Source organism: Capricornis sumatraensis, chromosome 16, assembly GCF_032405125.1.
Source record: "Capricornis sumatraensis isolate serow.1 chromosome 16, serow.2, whole genome shotgun sequence".
In the NCBI taxonomy this organism is placed as follows: Eukaryota; Metazoa; Chordata; class Mammalia; order Artiodactyla; family Bovidae; genus Capricornis; species Capricornis sumatraensis.
The window spans coordinates 22,115,196-22,136,564 of NC_091084.1; the positions used below are offsets into that span (position 1 = coordinate 22,115,196).

The 21,369-nt window shown below is 38.4% G+C and overlaps 1 protein-coding gene and 1 non-coding gene across 2 annotated transcripts in view; both read left to right on the top strand.

Moving 5' to 3' along the window:
- ZC3H12C (zinc finger CCCH-type containing 12C) overlaps positions 1 to 21,369 on the top strand; it is a 42,342-nt gene that overhangs the window by 12,478 nt on the left and 8,495 nt on the right. The window contains exon 3 of the mRNA XM_068989203.1: positions 17,833 to 17,972. Coding sequence (XP_068845304.1) covers positions 17,833 to 17,972 — 140 coding nt within the window. The remainder of the gene's footprint in view (positions 1 to 17,832; positions 17,973 to 21,369) is intronic.
- Positions 5,995 to 6,066, top strand: TRNAS-GGA (transfer RNA serine (anticodon GGA)). Its single transcript has one exon. It is a non-coding gene; the product is annotated as a tRNA-Ser (tRNA).

Below are 21,369 nucleotides of genomic sequence, written 5' to 3' on the forward strand. Positions count from 1 at the left end.
CATCAATTCTTTGGTGCTCAGCCTTCTTCACAGTCCAACTCTCACATCCATACATGACCACAGGAAAAACCATAGCCTTGACTAGATGGACCTTAGTCGGCAAAGTAATGTCTCTGCTTTTGAATATACTATCTAGGTTGGTCATAACTTTTCTTCCAAGGAGTAAGCGTCTTTTAATTTCATGGCTGCAATCACCATCTGCAGTGATTTTGGAGCCCCAAAAAATAAAGTCTGACACTGTTTCCACTGTTTCCCCATCTATTTCCCATGAAGTGATGGGACCATATGCCATGATCTTCGTTTTCTGAATGTTGAGCTTTAAGCCAACATTTTCGCTCTCCTCTTTCACTTTCATCAAGAGGCTTTTTAACTCCTCTTCACTTTCTGCCATAAGGGTGGTGTCATCTGCATATCTGAGGTTATTGATATTTCTCCCAGCAATCTTTATTCCAGCTTGTGTTTCTTCCAGTCCAGCGTTTCTCATGATGTACTCTGCATAGAAGTTAAATAAGCAGGGAGACAATATACAGCCTTGACGTACTCCTTTTCCTATTTGGAACCAGTCTGTTGTTCCATGTCCAGTTCTAACTGTTGCTTCCTGACCTGCATACAGATTTCTCAAGAGGCAGGTTAGGTGGTCTGGTATTCCCATCTCTTTCAGAATTTTCCACAGTTTCTTGTGATCCACACAGTCAAAGGCTTTGGCATAGTCAATAAAACAGAAATCGATGTTTCTCTGGAACTCTCTTGCTTTTTCCATGATCCAGCAGATGTTGGCAATTTGATCTCTGGTTCCTCTGCCTTTTCTAAAACCAGCTTGAACATCAGGGAGTTCACAGTTCACGTATTGCTGAAGCCTGGCTTGGAGAATTTTGAGCATTACTTTACTAGCATGTGAGATGAGTGCCATTGTGCGGTAGTTTGAGCATTCTTTGGCATTGCCTTTCTTTGGAATTGGAATGAAAACTGACCTTTTCCAGTCCTGTGGCCACTGCTGAGTTTTCCAAACTTGCTGGCATATTGAGTGCAGCACTTTCACAGTATCATCTTTCAGGATTTGAAACAGCTCAACTGGAATTCCATCACCTCCACTAGCTTTGTTGATAGTGATGCTTTCTAAGGTCCACTTGACTTCACTTTCCAAGATGTCTGGCTCTAGATTAATGATCACGTCATCATGATTATCTGGGTCGTGAAGATCTTTTTTGTACAGTTCTTCTGTGTATTCTTGCCACCTCTTCTTAATATCTTCTGCTTCTGTTAGGTCCAGATTATTTCTGTCCTTTATTGAGCCCATCTTTGCATGAAATGTTTCCTTGGTATCTCTAATTTTTTGGAATAGATCTCTAGTCTTTCCCATTCTGTTGTTTTCCTTTATTTCTTTGCATTGATCGCTGAAGAAGGCTTTCTTATCTCTTCTTGCTCTTCTTTGGAACTCTGCATTCAGATGCTTATATCTTTCCTTTTCTCCTTTGCTTTTCACTTCTCTTCTTTTCACAGCTATTTGTAAGGCCTCCCCAGACAGCCATTTTGCTTTTTTGCATTTCTTTTCCATGGGGATGGTCTTGATCCCTGTCTCCTGTACAATGTCACGAACCTCATTGCATAGTTCATCAGGCACTCTATCTGTCAGATCTAGGCCCTTAAATCTATTTCTCACTTCCACTGTATAATCATAAGGGATTTGATTTAGATCATACCTGAATGGTCTAGCAGTTTTCCCTACTTTCTTCAATTTAAGTCTGAATTTGGCAATAAGGAGTTCATGATCTGAGCCACCGTCAGCTCCCGGTCTTGTTTTTGTTGACTGTATAGAGCTTCTCCATCTTTGGCTGCAAAGAATATAATCAATCTGATTTTGGTGTTGACCATCTGGTGATGTGCATGTGTAGAGTCTTCTCTTGTGTTGTTGGAAGAGGGTGTTTGCTATGACCAGTGCATTTTCTTGGCGAATCTCTATTAGCCTTTGCCCTGCTTCATTCCGCATTCCAAGGCCAAATTTTCCTGTTACTCCAGGTGTTTCTTGATTTCCTACTTTTGCATTCCAGTCCCCTATAATGAATATTAGGAAGATATTTTCTTTGCTAAAAATCTTAGGTGGGCCATTTTTGACCGATAGGATCCCTTCCTGTATTGCTTCTATGTTTATATTTACCTTTAAGAAAGTTCACTCTATAGAGAAATTAAGAGAAGGATTTGAGCACTAAGACTGCCGACAAAGACACCTATTTATATTTGAAAATATATGCATAAGTTAAATTGTGGACAACTTCTGGCAAAAGAACTAAGAATATTGCTTTTGTATACCAATCTAATGGCAGAGAATACAGACATAAAACAACCATCTGCTTGATCCCTACCCATCAAAAAGACTTGCTTAGAAACCAGCTGGTGTGCCATATATCTGAACCTTACCTGGCGTGTAGAAAAGCACTCCAGGTGAGTCATTAAAGTCATTTTCTTAAAGTCTAGACAGATACAGAGTCAGAATATGAACAGAAAAATGTCCAAGTTGTGTTAACTTTTCTTTATATCAAGAATAGTGGACTAAGCCTACATATTTATAAAATACAAGCAAAATTTAGCAGTGTTTATAAATAGGATTTATTTATATAGATTAATCTTTCAAATGGTACAAAGGCTTTTATGTATCTAATCTGATTTGTGAAAGTTATATGGACTTGAGAACTCTTTTCAGTGTGAATTTGAATATTGAAGTCTATCTTGTCTAGGCTCCAAAATTTGCCTTCAGTTGTTGGGTGGCATTGCCATCCTGTTGCCTGTTTACCATTTTATTATAGCTCTGTTTACCATTTTAGTATAGAGAGATATACTAAATCCTCCTGGACACCTAATCCAAGTTTTTGGTTTAGATTACAGATGTGAGACTGCAAATTGCCAGGGTTCAATCAAAGTTGATTTTGGTTCTCAACAAAATGTCTCAAAATTAAGTGCAGTGGACCTGCATAGTCCAGTATGGTGACTACTGGCTACATGTTGAGCTTTTGAAATGCGCCTAATCCAAATTGAGATAGTCTGTAAACACATACCAGATTTTGAAAACCTACTACAAAAATATGTGAAATATATCAACAATTTTCATGCTGAATATGTATAAAAATGATATTTTTTGATACATTGAGTTAAATGAAATATATTACTAAAATTAATTTCACCTACTTTTTACTTTACAATACTGTATTGGTTTTGCCATACATCAACATGTATCCGCCACGGGTGTACACGAGTTCCCAATCCTAAACCCCTCCACCTCCCCCACCCCATACCATCTCTCTGGGTCATCCCAGTGCACCAGCCCCAAGCATCTTGTATCCTGCATCAAACCTAGACTGGCGATTCGTTTATTACATGATATTATACATGTTTCAGTGCCATTCTCCCAAATCATTCCCACCCTCTCCCTCTCCCACAGAGTCCAAAAGTCTTTTACTTTTACTTTTTACTTGTTAAAAGGTAATTTTAAATTATATATGTGGTTCACATCATACTTCTATTGGACTTCTCAGTGAAATGTTTTCTAAGTCCCAACTTAGTAAGCGCTTAACATCAATTAAAGGACAGCTTAATTTCCCTCTAGATGACTGTCAGCGTCGTAGGTTCTACCTAAGGTTAGTTGGCAGTGTCCTGTTTCTCTTATTGTTTTAGAGAAAATCCTAGATACTACAAAAAGAATCAGAGAATCAGAACTAGTTTTTTCTGCTGTTTGATTATATCAGGGTGGGTCTGACAAAGACAGATACTAGTTCTATTCCACTGCATCTCTTTATAATCCTAAGTGTGTCTTCTACATGTCATCAGTCATGAATTTTAATAGATGGTCAGTAAATGGTCATAAACTTTCCTGTTATCTCATATGTGCTTATTTAAACCTTAACCTAGGAAATACCAATGTTAATAATCCCATTACATATGAATAAAGTTATTGATAATTATAAATCACCTAACTAGTGATTATAAGAAATGGGAAGTCACCCGATTATAATAGGAAAAAGTGATTCAGGTTTTACATTTCTGCATCTACTTAACAGACACGTTCTCTTCAGCATCTTTAGACTAATGATCCACTTGGATCTAGATTAGCTAGATGTGCTTCCTATTATTAATTCTGGCTTCAAATTGTGGACCTTGTAAAGTGAAGAAATCTTTCTACTTCCCTTTTTCCTAATCCTTTTCCATTCTCAAAACTTTGGCCACACCGCTCTGTCTGTATCAACTGTGGAAGGTAAGAGTAAACTATTTCATGTTAAGACTTCCATTGTAATTTTGGTGTTGAAATTTTCATTGTCCTAAATCAGTGATTTTTCAGACTTTTATTTTCCTTTAAAGCAGTACAATCCTGCAAATCTTAAAAGGAAGCCCACTATTTAAAACGAACAAAGGTAGAAGTGGGAATTAAAAATTTCATTCATTGCTCCCTACAGAGGCCTCTGAGCCACACTGGGATTTCTATTTAGGACACAACTTGATAAACTTGATCAAGTTATCTGCAACAAGGGAGCATTTTCTGGGTGTATTGCCTCCTGACCACTAGGTTTAGGTTCAAAGTGATCTTGATGTAGCGGGAGAGAGATCAGAGAATAAAAGTTGAGTAGCTTTAAGAGTGACAAAATCGGCATAAATTGCTCCTTATGAGCCTTGAATATAAAAAGTTCTAGATGCCCATGAGTCAGCATATGCAATTATACATATTTAAATACAATGTGAAATTTAATTAGACTACAGTGATAGGGAGGAAAATATTCTCTTGTTTGCATATTGAAGATAATATCCAGCTGCACTCCTTTCTCCCTATTTAAGGGAAATGGGGTAAATGTTGGAGAATTTCTTCTTAACGATCATTTAACACTGATAATGCATTAGTATTTGAAAGGGTTGCTTAAAATTAAAATCTATTTTCACATATTCAACATGATTTATGTGCAATAAGGCCAAAAAATTGAAAAATTAAAGTCATCAAATATTTGAAGAGCACCTAAGTATGTTAATAATTTAGTATTCAATAAATATTTATTATTATTATATTAATATAATTAAGCTAACTATATCTAAACTTGAAGGACTTAGGACTTTCGGTACTAAAGATTCAAATATGGTTTTCTAGTTTAAAAGGATACATTTTACTTATATTTCTCATTGTAAGTACTTCACTGCCAAACTTGTATCCTTATCATTATATGTAGCTGATTCCCTGGTGACTCAGATGGTAAAGCATCTGCCCGCGATGTGGGAGACCTGGGTTTGATCCCTGGGTTGAGAAGATCCCCTGGAGAAGGAAATGGCAACCCAGTCCAGTATGCTTGCCTAGAAAATTCCATGGATGGAGGAGCCTGGTGGGCTACAGTCCATGGGGTCGACACAACTGAGTGACTTCACTCACTCGCTCATAATGACCCATTAAAGTCACGAAAGTTTTATGATCATATTTGAATAGTCCAGTGGAGAGTATAGCAAACTTACAGGTCAAGGTTTTGATTTAAATTTTAAAAATTGATATATAAAAGCTTATAAAAAACTGATGGATTATCTTTTAGGGTTTTTTTGATTTTTTTTTTTTGAGTCCCCTGATTAGCTTGATCTCATTTTTGTTTGTTTCCCTTGTGGCTCAGCTGGTAAAGAATCCGCCTGCAATGCAGGAGACCTGGGTTTGATCCCTGGGTTGGGAAGATCCCCTGGAGAAGGGAAAGGCTACCCACTCCAGTATTCTGGCCTGGAGAATTCCATGGACTATTTCACTTTGTGATCTCCACATATCAAACACATTGATCTAAAAAAAAATCACAATTTACTTTCAGCAGTGAGATTAAAGCTATTACAAATTTACTGGTTTCATTTTCATTCCAAAACAGGCTTTTTTACCATTTTCTAAAAATTAGGACCAAAAGGATATGAGAAAGTGAGAAACTAGTATTTGTTGAAACCTTCTGTGTGCAGGCAGTGCTCTGTGGATGTTACCTTGTTTAGCTCTCATGAGCTTCCCTGGTGGCTCAGAGGTTAAAGCATCTGCCTGGAATGCGGGAGACCCAGGTTCGATCCCTGGGTCGGGAAGATCCCCTGGCGAAGGAAATGGCAACCCACTCTAGTACTCTTGCCTGGAGAATCCCATGGAAGGAGGAGCCTGGTAGGCTACAGTCCATGGGGTTGCAAAGAGTCGGACATGACTGAGTCACTTCACTTCACTTCACTTCTTCAGTTCTCACAATCCTGTAATGTAGGTGGGATTACCTCCATTTTAAATATGAGAAAAGTGAGGTTCTGAATAAGTAACTTGCCAAGGTCACACAGAAATGTATGAAAGAAAATACTTAAATTCATGTCTAATTCCAAACTTTGTTATTTTCACTGAGTTGACCTATTCATGAAAAGCCATCTCTATTTAATAGTAATGCTAGTTAGTCATAGTATTAGTAGTACTAATACTATCCTGGTAATTAGTAGTCCTAATTTACTATTGCTTTCCTGGTGGCTCAGATGGTAAAGAATCTGCTTGCAATTCAGGGGACCCAGGTTCAATCCCTGGGTCAGGAAGATCCCCTGGAGGAGGAAATGGCAACCCACTCCATTGTTCTTGTATGGAAAATCCCATGGACAGAGGAGCCTGGTGTGCTACAGTCCATGGGATCGCAAAGTCAGACACGACTGAGCGACTAGCACTTTCTTTTCTAATACTTTCAATTTACTATTAGCAGTAATACTAAACATGCCCTTCTAGGTGTGATTTTTACAGTTAGATTTTAGATGAGTTAAGGAAAACCTTTTAAGAATGGCTTTCCTTTGATCATAAAGTGAAGTGAAGTCGCTCAGTCGTGTCCGACTCTTCTCGACCCCATGGACTGCAGCCTACCAGGCTCCTCCGTCCATGGGATTTTCCAGGCAAGAATACTGGAGTGGGGTGCCATTGCCTTCTCCAACTAATTCACTAGTTTAGTATGCAATAAAATAACAGAGGCTTTGAATAAGTTAAACTGGCTAATAACAACTAATTAGTTTTCTTCAGTGATCACTGTTCTTCTACATAGGCAGGATAATTAATTCACAGATAGTCTTTCTGGTCTATCTTCAACTATTCTTACACTACATAATCAATTAGGGACATCTTTTTACAGACATATGAAGAGAACACAGGTAGCTTTATGTAAGTTGAGTTTGTTAAATCTATTTGTTATGACAAGGGATTTCTGACACAAAAATTGCTCACTGCACACTGAACCCTGGAGAAGTGATGAAACAAGACAGCTGATGTTAGGTATATGGGAGTGGGGTAGGGTGAGAAGTCATGGATAAATTAAAAACTGGCAAGTATCTGCTGAAGCAGAGCCAGTTTTTAGGGGGCATAAGAAAAACTGATAAGTCACCATTTTGGTCTCTTTAGAGAAATCCATTTGTTGTTAAGAACTTAAGACCATTTACTATCGTTGATGCTGCAAAATGCAATAGTCACACTATTTCCAGAAGGATCCTAAAAACTGCAGTGCAAACGGAATCTAAGAAAATAAATCATTACAAAACCATCATCATTTTTCAAAGAAATGTGCTCAAAACAGTGACTTTTACAAAAAAGTCCTTTGATCATATACAAGTGTATAAGGGATACACTTATTACATAAATTTTAGAAAATAAGAAAATAAAAACCACCTATGATTTCCAAGGTTCTTTACAAGCATTATAAGGAACAAGTTTTGTGTGTGTGCTTAGACGCTGAGTCATGTCTGACTCTTTACAGCCCTATGGACTGTAGCCAGCTATGCTCCTCTATCCATGGGATTCTCCTGGCAAGAATACTGGAGTGGGTTGCCATTTCCTCCTCCAGGGGATTTTCCCAACCCAGAGATGTAAACCATGTTTCTTACCATCCCTTGCATTGGCAGGCAGATTCTTTACCACTAGCGCCACCTGGGAAGCTTATAAGTAGTAAGTTAATTCAAACCAAGTACTCAAACTAAAGCAAAATCAAATTTGAAGAAATAACAGATAATTGGAAAAAGGTTGCTTATTTTTCTTTTTTAATGCCATGGAAAGAATTATAAAGAAGCTGTCCCTTCTAATAGTCGCTTTCATTCCCTTGTTAGGCTTCTCCATGTTTTTCGATTGCTCCTCATGTCTGCCATGGGAAGATAACAGTTATAATTCTAAAATTACCCTTCCTTATCCTGTGGTTAACCTAGTAATGATTATGTGTATATATAACTTATCAGTGTAATACACGAGACTATGTTTCCTAAATACACCAGATGGAATGGTTCACCCATTTTCCCTCTCTTCTAGGTCCTGTATTGAGGCAAGCTACATTAAAATGTGTGGTTCCCTGAATTTTTCTCTGTGTCACAAAATATATCTTTGTTATCTATTAACCATCACAGGTGACTAATTTAATGGCACATAATAAGCAAGTATACTTCAGTTCTCTAGTGGAAAGTATATATGATATTTTTATGATATAACAAATATCATATTAGTTTGAGTGTTTATGAAATTGCCCTTCTGTTGAAGATGGAAAAGTAGAATTGATGGGCTTTTCAGATTTGTTACCGTAGTATATGTGAATAACTTAAAGATAATCCCATTAGATACGAGATAAAGTGAACCTACAAAATAATGAAAAGTTATGATAGTGGAAATCATATAAAGAATATGTTTGTCAAGATAATTTGTGTTCATTTCAGCTCCCCATGGTTTCCAGTTTCTAGTTCACTAGTAGGTACATACGTCTGAAACTGAGTGGGAGGCCCTGGATACACGCAATGAGGCTTCAATTAGCCAAGTCCCAGACCTTCGTAGCACTTTTCACAGCCTGGTCTACAAATTAATTTCATCTTATTGTCTGGAATAAGCTCTACAATGAATTACAGAAATCTGCTGGGGAAGTTGCAATGACTAATAAATGAGCAGTTCGTTTTCCATGTGGAATATTAGTTGCCCATGTGCTAGAAAACCTCTCATTCAAAATTTGGGCCCATAACCTTGCACACCCCTAGCACATATTTACTCTCAGTATCAATAAGCACATACTAACCATCTCCCAGGATTTTCAAAAATCTTCTACTTGGAGTACAGAATGTGATAGCCTTTTGTTTATCCAGGAGATCTCTTCCCAACAGATGAACAGCATTTAGACAAAAGTTGGCGTGTATAGCCCTGTAGTTTCAGGCTCATGCTGCTGTTTTGCAGCCTGACTCCTTTTGTTTCCCCTTCCTTCCAAGTTATCAGGGCAACCATTTGCCAACCTGATGCCTTAATTCTAGGACAGTTTCTTACTCACATTCTCAGACTCCTTGTTACTTTCTCTTGACCATTTCTGCCTCCCTAGCTATGTTTTGCATGTTGAATATAGGGGGAGTCTTGGAGGTGGAATCCATACCAGAACATTCAAGTAAGTTATCCCCAAATCCTAAAGCCCTTGGGAACCATCTGTCCAAGAAGCCATCATCTCCTCCCAGGTCCCAGATGAGCAAGGAAGACTGAGGGTGGGTGGAAGGGAGCAGCCGCAGAGAAGGGTTGAGAACCTGGAGAAAGAGATAGGTGCTTTCCATTTCATAATCTCTTCTTTCCGTTTTTAAATTCATTCTTACTGGCTGTCCAGTTCATTCTTCATTTATTTCCTGAGATCCAGAGATGCTAATAATCCTTCTATTTTAAGTAGGGTTTTTCTAAAATTCGGTGTAAATATACCAGTTTGTCTGCTTCAAGTGAGCCTTCCTCTGGCCACTGCAAAGCAAGATTTTGTAAACATGCCTATTCCAAACATGACCGAGTAAAATAAGCCCTTTAAGAAAGAGACCTACTGGCAGGCTCCTTATATTTTTCTGCATTAAAGGCCAGGTTTAATCACACACAACCTTCAAGCTGTATTACCCATTTTGCTCACCAGGAACTTAGAATTAGCAATGACTTTGGCATTTTCCCTGGGAAACCAATCCCACTGAGCAAAGTAGTTGAAAGGATACTTTGTAGCAAACATCCAGGGTCTCTTTCCTAATCAAAAGTGGCCACAAATGTTCTGAGTCGCCAACAGGACTCGCTTGCAGTATACCATCCTGTTGCCAAATTGTTGAAATAACAAACGGAGGCCCATAGGATCATGCCAATTCATAAATATAGAATTAGCTATTTCTACTACGAAGCAAAAAACCCCAAATGCATACACATATAGCCTGTAAGTGACTACAGAACCGTAATGAATTTTCTTCTCTGTTTATATGGCACTAGAACTACTGGAGAAGGTGATAGCACCCCACTCCAGTACTCTTGCCTGGAAAATCCCATGGACGGAGGAGCCTGGTGGGCTGCAGTCCATGGGGTCGCTAAGAGTCGGGCATGACTGAGCAACTTCTCTTTCACTTTTCACTTTCATGCATTGGAGAAGGAAATGGCAACCCACTCCAGTATTCTTGCCTGGAAGATCCCAGGGACGGCAGGGCCTGGTGGGCTGCTGTCTATGGGGTCTCACAAAGTCGGACACGACTGAAGCGACTTAGCAGTAGCAAAACTACAGTTTGTAAACATCATTCTACGTTTTTAGTAAACACCCAACACTCAACAGTTAATTTGTACTGGTAGCTACACTGTGTTCACTCTGACATCCTGTTTTTCATAATTTTTTAAATCAAGATCCCTCTGTTTTTATAACTCTATCAGAGCCTCCTTCAGTTGCTCCTTATATTATAACCAGCACATCCTTCAACACGCCTCATGAAGTTAGGTCCAGTTCCGTCTCCCCCAGCCTCTCCCAGTCTGTGGAAGTCCCATCTGCAGTTTGGAATCACCCAGTAGCTGCTCATTTTCCTGTTACTAGGAATGGTTCTGGACCTTGGCAGCTGGCAGGGACTTCCAAGACAACAGCAGCCATTCCAGGGGTTTCCTAGTTAGCATTCATTTCTTTGGCCTGTTCAGGAAACGACTGGCTGGGGAAATATTGGATACCCAGGACCAACCCTACATGTCCCCAGGTGCCTGTCCGTTTCCTCACCCCAACCATAAAAGAGAAAGAAGACGTTAGCCGTCCCCCATGTGAGATCTCAGGCTGGCCAACTGCTGAGTGCTTTCAATCCGATTTCAAGGTACGACTGGATGTTACAATTACTATGTTTGAGAGAAAACATGGCTTTCAACTTGATAATAACGTATTCCCAAATTGCCCTCCTGAATAGTCATACCAATTTGTACTCCCACCTGTAATGTATGAGTTACTTCTGTCACACATCCGTGGCAACATCTGGTGTTTGCAGACTTTATTTCTTCCCATATGATGGGTGTGAAGTGGTGTCTCACTTTGGCTTTAATTTGCATTTCTTCACTGTTGAGCTTTTTTTCATTTGTTTGTTGGTCATTTGGGTTTCCCCTCTTGTGAATTCACTGTTTATATCTATTGCCTTAAAAAAAATAATAGGGGAGGATTACCCTTCTCAATGTACAGGAATACTTTATGTATTCTGAGAACTAGTCTTTTTATCAGTCCTATGCAAATACCTTCTCCCAGACTATGGCATTTTTATTTTGTCTATGGAATCCTTTTCACAAAGAAGTTTTATGTGCTCAAATGTATCATTCTTTTCCTTGGTAGTAAAAAGAATTTCTCTATCTTGATATGAATGTTTCCTGTAATTTCTTCTAAAAGTTTTATAGTATTTTCATATTTAAATTTTTGATCTATATACAATTTATTTTTATGTGTGGTATTCGGTAAAATTACAATTTTATTTTCTCCACACAAATAATTGATTGCCCTAGTACCATTTGTTAAATGATCCATATTTTTCTTCATCTATCTGTAATGTCACTTTTATCATTTATACACATGTATAACTGAAACTCCAATATTTTTGCCACCTGATGCGGAGAGCTGACTCATTGGAAAAGAGTGTGACGCTGGGAGGGATTGGGGGCAGGAGGAGAAGGGGACGACAGAGGATGAGATGGCTGGATGGCATCACCGACTCAATGGACATGAGTCTGAGTAAACTCCGGGAGTTGGTGATGGACAGGGAGGCCTGGCGTGCTGCAATTCATGGGGTCACAAAGAGTCGGACACAACTGAGCGACTGCACTGAGCTGAACTGATATATGTGTGTGTGAGAGAGATCGATCTTAGGTTCACTTTTCTGTTGTTTATTTTCTGTTTTTTAATCGTTGCTAATATAACACTGATTGGATTTCTGTAGTTTTATGCAAAAATACTGACAGCTAGTGGGGAAGTTCCTCCTTTTTCGTTCTTCAGGATTACTTAACTATCCTTGGCCTCTTGTTTTTTCAAATGAACTTCAGGATCAACTTCTCAAGTTTCACAAAAAAACCCTTTGATATTGGGATTTCAGTGTACTAACATTAATTTGAGAATTACTATCTTCATACATTGAGTCTTACCATCTGTGAAAATGGGATAGTGTTCCTTTCACCTAGGTCTTCTCTTATGCTCTTTAATACAGGTTTTCAATTTTCATTTTCTCTATAAAGCTCTTATAATATCTTCTTTATATTTGTTTGGTTTTTGTTACTGTTACAAATAGGGTCATTTTTAAATTAAAATTTTAAATTGGTTTATGGTATATAGCAATATTAATCTTTAATAACATTGTCAAAGAACATTGTATGATAGATACAAGATGTCTGTTGAAATCTATTCTGTGGCCTAGTGCACAGCCAATTTTATAACTCTTCGTGTGTTCTTGAAAAGATTTTCTCTTTAACTCTGTGCAAGGTTTTGCATTTGTCTAGTAGGTCAAGCTTGTAATTAGTTATTCACTTGTCTGGATTCTTACTAAATGTATTCTGCTTTACCTGTCTCGTAGTATGACTGTGAATTTATTTCTTCATGTCATCCCATGATCTTTTTCATTACTCGTATGGAGACTGAGTTCACAATTATTACAGCTTCCGTGTGAATTGCTCCTTTTTTACTCTTATGTAGTAACTTTTTATTCCTAGTAATGTTTTGCCTTAAATATATTTTTTCTGATATTAATAGAGTTTTGCCAGTTTCCTGTCGGTTTATGGTGTGAATAACATAGCAGTTAAGGATGTGTTTAGCTGCAACTAGTTTCTTAAACAAATGTTAGGGAGCTGTTTGTTATCAAATAACAAAATCAGGGAGAGAAGTGGGTCCAGCAACAGTTCAGTTCAGTCGCTCAGTCGTGTCCGACTCTTTGGACCCCATGAATCGCAGCATGCCAGGCCTCCCTGTCCATCACCATCTCCCGGAGTTCACACAGACTCACGTCCATCGAGTCTGTGATGCCATCCAGCCATCTCATCCTCGGTCATTCCCTTCTCCTCCTGCCCCCAATCCCTCCCAGCATCAGAGTCTTTTCCAATGAGTCAACTCTTCTCATGAGTGGCCAAAGTACTGGAGTTTCAGCTTTAGCATCATTCTTTCCAAAGAAATCCCAGGGTTGATCTCCTTCAGAATGGACTGGTTGGATCTCTTTGCAGTCCAAGGGACTCTCAAGAGTCTTCTCCAACACCACAGTTCAAAAGCATCACTTCTTCGGTGCTCAGCCTTCTTCACAGTCCAACTCTCACATCCATACATGACCACAGGAAAAACCATAGCCTTGAGTAGACGGACCTTAGTCGGCAAAGTAATATCTCTGCTTTTGAATATACTATCTAGGTTGGTCATAACTTTTCTTCCAAGGAGTAAGCATCTTTTAATTTCATGGCTGCAGTCACCAGCTGCAGTGATTTAGGAGCCCCAAAAAATACAGTCTGACACTGTTTCTGCTGTTTCCCCATCTATTTCCCATGAAGTGATGGGACCGGATGCCATGATCTTTGTTTTCTGAATGTTGAGCTTTAAGCCAACATTTTCGCTCTCCTCTTTCACTTTCATCAAGAGGCTTTTTAACTCCTCTTCACTTTCTGCCATAAGGGTGGTGTCATCTGCATATCTGAGGTTATTGATATTTCTCCCAGCAATCTTGATTCCAGCTTGTGTTTCTTCCAGTCCAGCGTTTCTCATGATGTACTCTGCATAGAAGTTAAATAAGCAGGGAGACAATATACAGCCTTGATGTACTCCTTTTCTATTTGGAACCAGTCTGTTGTTCCATGTCCAGTTCTAACTGTTGCTTCCTGACCTGCATACAGGTTTCTCAAGAGGCAGGTTAGGTGGTTTGGTATTCCCATCTCTTTCAGAATTTTCCACAGTTTCTTGTGATCCACACAGTCAAAGGCTTTGGCATAGTCAATAAAACAGAAATAGATGTTTTTCTGGAACTCTCTTGCTTTTTCCATGATCCAGCAGATGTTGGCAATTTGATCTCTGGTTCCTCTGCCTTTTCTAAAACCAGCTTGATCAGGGAGTTCACAGTTCATGTATTGCTGAAGCCTGGCTTGGAGAATTTTGAGCATTACTTTACTAGCGTGTGAGATGAGTGCAATTGTGCGGTAGTTTGAGCATTCTTTCGCATTGCCTTTCTTTGGGATTGGAATAAAAACTGACCTTTTCCAGTCCTGTGGCCACTGCTGAGTTTTCCAAACTTGCTGGCATATTGAGTGCAGCACTTTCACAGTATCATCTTTCAGGATTTGAAACAGCTCAACTGGAATTCCATCACCTCCACTAGCTTTGTTCATAGTGATGCTTTCTAAGGCCCACTTGACTTCACTTTCCAAGATGTCTGGCTCTAGATTAGTGATCTCATCATCATGATTATCTTGGTCGTGAAGATCTTTTTTGTACAGTTCTTCCGTGTATTCTTGCCACCTCTTCTTAATATCTTCTGCTTCTGTTAGGTCTATACCATTTCTGTCCTTTATCGAGCCCATCTTTGCATGAAATGTTCCCTTGGTATCTCTAATTTTTTGGAAGAGATCTCTAGTCTTTCCCATTCTGTTCTTTTCCTCTATTCCTTTGCATTGATCATTGAAGAAGGCTTTCTTATCTCTTCTTGCTCTTCTTTGGAACTCTACATTCAGATGCTTATATCTTTCCTTTTCTCCTTTGCTTTTCACTTCTCTTCTTTTCACAGCTATTTGTAAGGCCTCCCCAGACAGCCATTTTGCTTTTTTGCATTTCTTTTCCATGGGGATGGTCTTGATCCCTGTCTCCTGTACAGTGTCACGAACCTCATTGCATAGTTCATCAGGCACTCTATCTATCAGATCTAGGCCCTTAAATCTATTTCTCACTTCCACTGTATAATCATAAGTGATTTGATTTAGGTCATACCTGAATGGTCTAGCGGTTTTCCCTACTTCCTTCAATTTCAGTCTGAATTTGGCAATAAGGAGTTCATGATCTGAGCCACCGTCAGCTCCCGGTCTTGTTTTTGTTGACTGTATAGAGCTTCTCCATCTTTGGCTGCAAAGAATATAATCAATCTGATTTTGGTGTTGACCATCTGGTGATGTGCATGTGTAGAGTCTTCTCTTGTGTTGTTGGAAGAGGGTGTTTGCTATGACCAGTGCATTTTCTTGGCAAAACTCTTATTAGTCTTTGCCCTGCTTCATTCCGCGTTCCAAGGCCAAATTTGCCTGTTACTCTAGGTGTTTCTTGACTTCCTACTTTTGCATTCCAGTCCCCTATAATGAAAAGGACATCTTTGTTGGGTGTTAGTTCTAAAAGGTCTTGTAGGTCTTCATAAAACCGTTCAACTTCAGTTTCTTCAGCATTACTGGTTGGGGCATAGACTTGGATAACTGTGATATTGAATGGTTTGCCTTGGAGACGAACAGATATCATTCTGTCGTTTTTGAGATTGCATCCAAGTACTGCATTTCAGACTCTTGTTGACCATGATGGCTACTCCATTTCTTCTGAGGGATTCCTGCCCTCAGTAGTAGATATAATGGTCATCTGAGTTAAATTCACCCATTCCAGTCCATTTTAGTTCGCTGATTCCTAGAATGTCGACATTAACCCTTGTCATCTCCTCCTTGACCACTTCCAATTTGCCTTGATTCATGGACCTGACATTCCAGGTTCCTATGCAATATTGCTCTTTACCGCATCGGATCATTAGAAGCAAGATCCAGCAACAATGGATCCGTCCTATTGCAGTTCATAGTGTGGCAATGGAACTCATCCTCTTGCTTGGCACTCCCCCTGTGAGGGTTTGCAGGATGGGAGGCAGGGCTGTGGGCGCAGGGGAGGGAGCGGATAATGGGAACAATCTTTGTGGTAAGTGTTGCATACAGTATAATACCTGGGTTAGAATCTATAAAATCTATGTTCTGTGTTTGTAAGTGGTTTGCTATTTATACACATTTTATGAAAGTTATTTACTTACAAGAGGAAATCTTTCTACAGTGCAACTGATGGTTGCCTTTACCAGCCGAAGTCACCTGACACAAAATGCTTATGGTCCTCTCTTTAGAGCCAGAGGCAGTGAAACACTCAAGTCTCAGCACACCAAATGTCACAATGACTAGCAAAGCACAATTCACTCAAATCTCAAAGCATTAATGCAGAGTGTATTTATCCTTGGCTCTCAGCAAGTTGAGTTTGTATTGAGGAATAATTAGTATGTGTATCCTCACAAGAAAATGCCATCATTTGTTATAGTTTTCAGAAGACTGCTTACATTTCAGTATTTTCTAGGAAATTCAACATCTCTCTGTACCATTTGCTGGGGCGTTTTTGTAGAAGCCATCAGGTATCCCTTCTTTCCTAGCAAATGTACTTCAGACTCCTTCCTTTATCCCTTCCTCTGAAACTTTCAGTGCATCTGATTTCACCTCTAATCTTGTCCCAAACCATTAGGACAGGTCTATGGAACACAAAGAGTTCCTGTGGTTTGCATTATAGCCTCCAGCACCTACAAAGCAAGTTAGTCTATTTCTGTTTTGTCCTTCAAATATGATTAACTGTATTTAGACAGTTTTAGTGCTTCCCAGAGAACCACCAGAACAATATATTTATATACCTAATGTTTGATTTGTGTTAAAGGTTAACAGAGCATTTACTTACCTTATTCCATTCAGCCCTCCTTAGCCCAAGAATTAAAGAATTTCTGCCCCTTAGATAAGAATGGAGCCTTCAGGGCTGAAACTATAATAAGAATGTAATTATTTCAGTGAAAGCAGGAGACTGTTTCTTTTAAAACATTAGAATAGTCTTACTTTGAATTATTAGGTTAAAGTGCACAAGCAGAGCCCAGTGCTAAGATAAATATTTATTGAATGACCACACTGTTAGTTGGGCATTTTCTTTTAGATACTAAAACTGCTAATCCAATTTTGAATGCCCTTTTGTCATTAATCCTTGTCCAACACAATATTGTTAAAAAGAAACCAGGTGTCTTTTCACTGAAGGACATAGAAAGTGTTTCTTGTATGAGATTAAGCATTGAATTTTTCATTTGAGTGTATGTGTGAATGTGTTTTACGTTAGTCACCTAATAAATTTTGTGCATTGCTTAATCATTGGATTGAAATATATACATTAGAACTGTTGAGAAGGAAAAGTTTTTAGAAACTCTTATGAAGTATTCTGTTTCCACTGTTTTTACAGATTTTTTTTTTCTATGTGATTTCTTTTTTTACATTGACTGAAATTATTCTCACTGTACTCAGGCCCAGCTTTCCCTCTCCTATCTAAAAGAGCCTTCTCTTTCTAACTAGTTTACCTTTACAACTTCTCATTTGAAAACTCACTTTTCTTTATTCTCCACACAATAATCCTAATTTTCTTTTTGTTCCTTACAATTTTCCATTCCTTAGTTTTTTCATTGTTTCTCTGAGCCATAAAACTCCATCTTAAACTTGAATTTCTTTTAACTGTTTTAATTATGTTATCATGTCTGTTTACAAATTTGAATTAATGAAGTCAAATTTAGGTTTCGTTGTGTTTTAAGTGTTCTAAAATAACATTTCAGCCATGGAAACAAAGAAGTCTTTTCCTGCCGAGGAATAAAATTAGCAGTGGATTGGTTTTTGGAAAGAGGCCACAAGGATGTCACCGTCTTTGTTCCTGCTTGGAGGAAAGAGCAGTCCCGGCCTGATGCGCTTATTACAGGTGAGCCCGTGAACTTCCGCGCACACCTGAGCCAGTGTCCCAGTGAATAATCCATGTGTCTGCCACAGTTTACTCAGTCCCTGGTGGGACATTATTTTCTAGTTTAAAAACTATCTGGTTATGTTAACTAAACAGTAATTCTTGCTAGTTAAGCCATTTTTTTTCTTACTTTCCAAGTTTTTATTTCAAATTTTGTAAAAATTCTGACCTTTAGAGACATGTTAGGAGTCAGGAGGCCTAGATTCAAATTCCTGGCACTTTGAGCAGCACACTGACCCTTCTGGGCTCCAGTTTTCTCATCTGCTGTATGAAACTAGGCAATAATCAAAAGACCCTGATGCTGGGAAAGATTGAAGGCCGGAAGAGACGGGGACAACAGAGGATGAGATGGTTGGATGGCATCACCGACTCAATGGACACGAGTTTGAACTCCAGGAAATAGTGAAGGATAGGGAAGCCCGGCATGCTGCAGTCCATGGGGTCACAACTTAGCGACTGAATAACAGCCGTGACTACAGAGCAAAAAAACCCCTAGGGTCATGCTGTCTGGTGTCAAGTAGAGGAAATGATTCAATCCCAATAAAATATCCATGTTTTGCATTATCTTGTAATTTTTAAATGTATGAGTTTCAGGCAGAAGTGTCCCTTGTAACTGTTAATTATTGCTGCTCAACATTTTGCTCAGGTCAGTGGTTCATCAACCCCTCCTGCCCCTTTCTGCACCTAACATTAACAAAACTGAGGAACCCGTGTGAAGGAAGCTACACTGTTCAAATAAGAAACCAGTGGAGTGACCACCCACCACGTACTCCAAGGGAAGTTTAAGACTTTATTTTTCTCTATAATTATTAAATTAGAATAAGAACCTGAAGACAAGTTATGATGGAGCCCAGAGTCATGGAATCGGACCCTAGCCTATGTAAACTGTAAAGTGGGAAGGTTGGGGATAATTCAGTCAGCAGTACCAAGACACTGGATAACTCTTTGGAAAAAATATGCATATTTAGATCCTTATCTTACACCATATAACAATAAATTGCAGATGGTTGAAGAATTAATTGTCAAAAATCTCCATCAGAGATTATAAATAGTCTTTGAATGGCTGGGTAAGACCTTCCTAAATTTAAAAGTTTTAGAAGAAATTATGATGGGAAAGATAGATTTAATTGGATCAAACTTCTGTATTTCAGGAAATTTTCTTGAAAATAAGCAAGAAAAATACAACAAATAAAGAATCCACATCCATAACATAAAAAGAACTCTTACACATTGATAAAAACAGTACACATTGATTAAAAACAGTATATTTGGAAGAATGCAAATGCCAAATAAGAGGGGGAAAAATGTTCAACCTCATTAGTAAATAAAGAAATGCAAATTTAAATGGCTTTTTTTTTTAACCCATCAAATTAGCAGAGATTAAAAACTTGATAATACTCAGTGCCTGGAGGGAGTTACTTGTACACTGCTATGGAAACATAGATGTTACAACCTTTCTGGAAAAGTTTGGTCTTAAAACGTTAATACTTGAATCTACTAGTCCCCCTTCTAGGAATAATGCCCCAGAAAATAAACAAAGGTATGGGGGGGATTTTTGACCACAAAGACATCCAGTGCAATATTACATATAATAGAAAAAAAAAATGGAAATAAACCATATATTAATTAGAAAAATGGCTTAGTAAATAAATATATATCTATATGATAGAATATGTAGTATTAGAATATTTAGGCAGAATTTTTAATGATCTCAGGGAATGCTCTTTTACTTTAAGGCAGGTTTTGTTATTTTATGGGTGTGTGCACATATATGTACATACATAATACACACATATAGAAGGAAAAAATATATAGAAAATGATTAGAAGGAAATATACCAAAATATTAACAGTAATTCCCTCTGGGTCATGTGTTATGAAGTCTTATTTTCTCCCTGCTTCTTAGTACTTTTTCTTTCCCAATTTTTGACAGGAAACTATAATGCATTAATAATCAGGGGGAAGATAAACTGAAAAAGAAAAAGCAATATTTAAACATGTAAATGAAAGCTTCTTGAGTGTGAAAGGAATATGAGATCCAAAAGAAAGGAAAATCGTAATGCTCAGTGTGAGATGTGGCTGAGTTTAATCTTTAAGATACTAGCACATCAGTTCTCTGGAACTCATCAGTATGCAGTTTACTTTGTGAAATGTGTACCACTATTGTCAGAGGCTGTTAGGTGTTTTCTCCTCCAGGTAATAATTCTCTTGACGAAAACTGTCAACAAGGTAATAACTGGTAAGTTGAATAGTCCAGTCTTTTTTCACTATACCAAAATAAGAAACTTGATAAGAAATATTTATGCCAGGTTGGATGACTCACAAGCTGGAATAAAGATTTCTAGGGGAAATATCAGCAACTTCAGATATGGACATGATACCACTCTAATGGCAGAAGGCAAAGAGGAACTGAAGAGCCTCTTGATGAAGGTGAAAGAGGAGAGTGAAAAAGCTGGCTTAAAACTCAGTATTCAAAAAACGAAGATCATGGCATCCAGTCCTGTCACTTCATGGCAAAAAGATGGGGAAAAAGTGGAAACAGTGACAGACTTTATTTTCTTGGTCTCCAAAATCACTGCAGATGGTAACTGCAGCCATGACATTAAAAGATGCTTGCTCCTTGGAAGAAAAGCTATGACAAACCTGGACAGCATATTAAAAAGCAGAGACATCACTTTGCCAACAAAGGTCCATATAGTCAAAGCTATAGTTTTTCCAGTAGTCATGTACAGATGTGAAAGTTAGAGCATAAAGAAGGCTGAGCGCTGAAAATTGATGCTTTCAAATTGTGGTGCTAGAGAAGATGACTGAGAGTCCCTTAGACAGAAAGGAGATCAAATTAGTCAATCCTAAAGGAAATCAACCCTGAATATGCATTGGAATGACTGATGCTGCAGCTCCAATACTTTGGCCCCCTGTTGCAAAGAGCCAACTCATTGGAAAAGACCCTGATGGTGGGAAAGATTGAGGGCAGTGGGAGAAGTGGGGGGGGACAGAGGATGAGATAGTTGAATGGCATCACTGACTCAATGGACATGATTTTGAGCAAATTCTGGGAGAAAGTGAAGGAGAGGGAAGCCTGGCATGCTGCAGTCCCTGTGGTCACAAAGAACTGGACAGGACTTACTGGCTGAAACAACAGCAAGAAATATTGTTAAGTTTTCAGATACAGATTGAAGCTTGCTCTTTAGCTGGGCTTCCACTGATTGAACAAATATTAAACAAATGAGCATAAGACTGTTATCAAGTACTGTGCTAGGAACTAGAGATTAAATTAATTTACCAGCTAGACTGAATTCATATTTATTTAAGTTAGGACTATTTATCCTAATTAATTATCACTAATTATCTTCCTAATT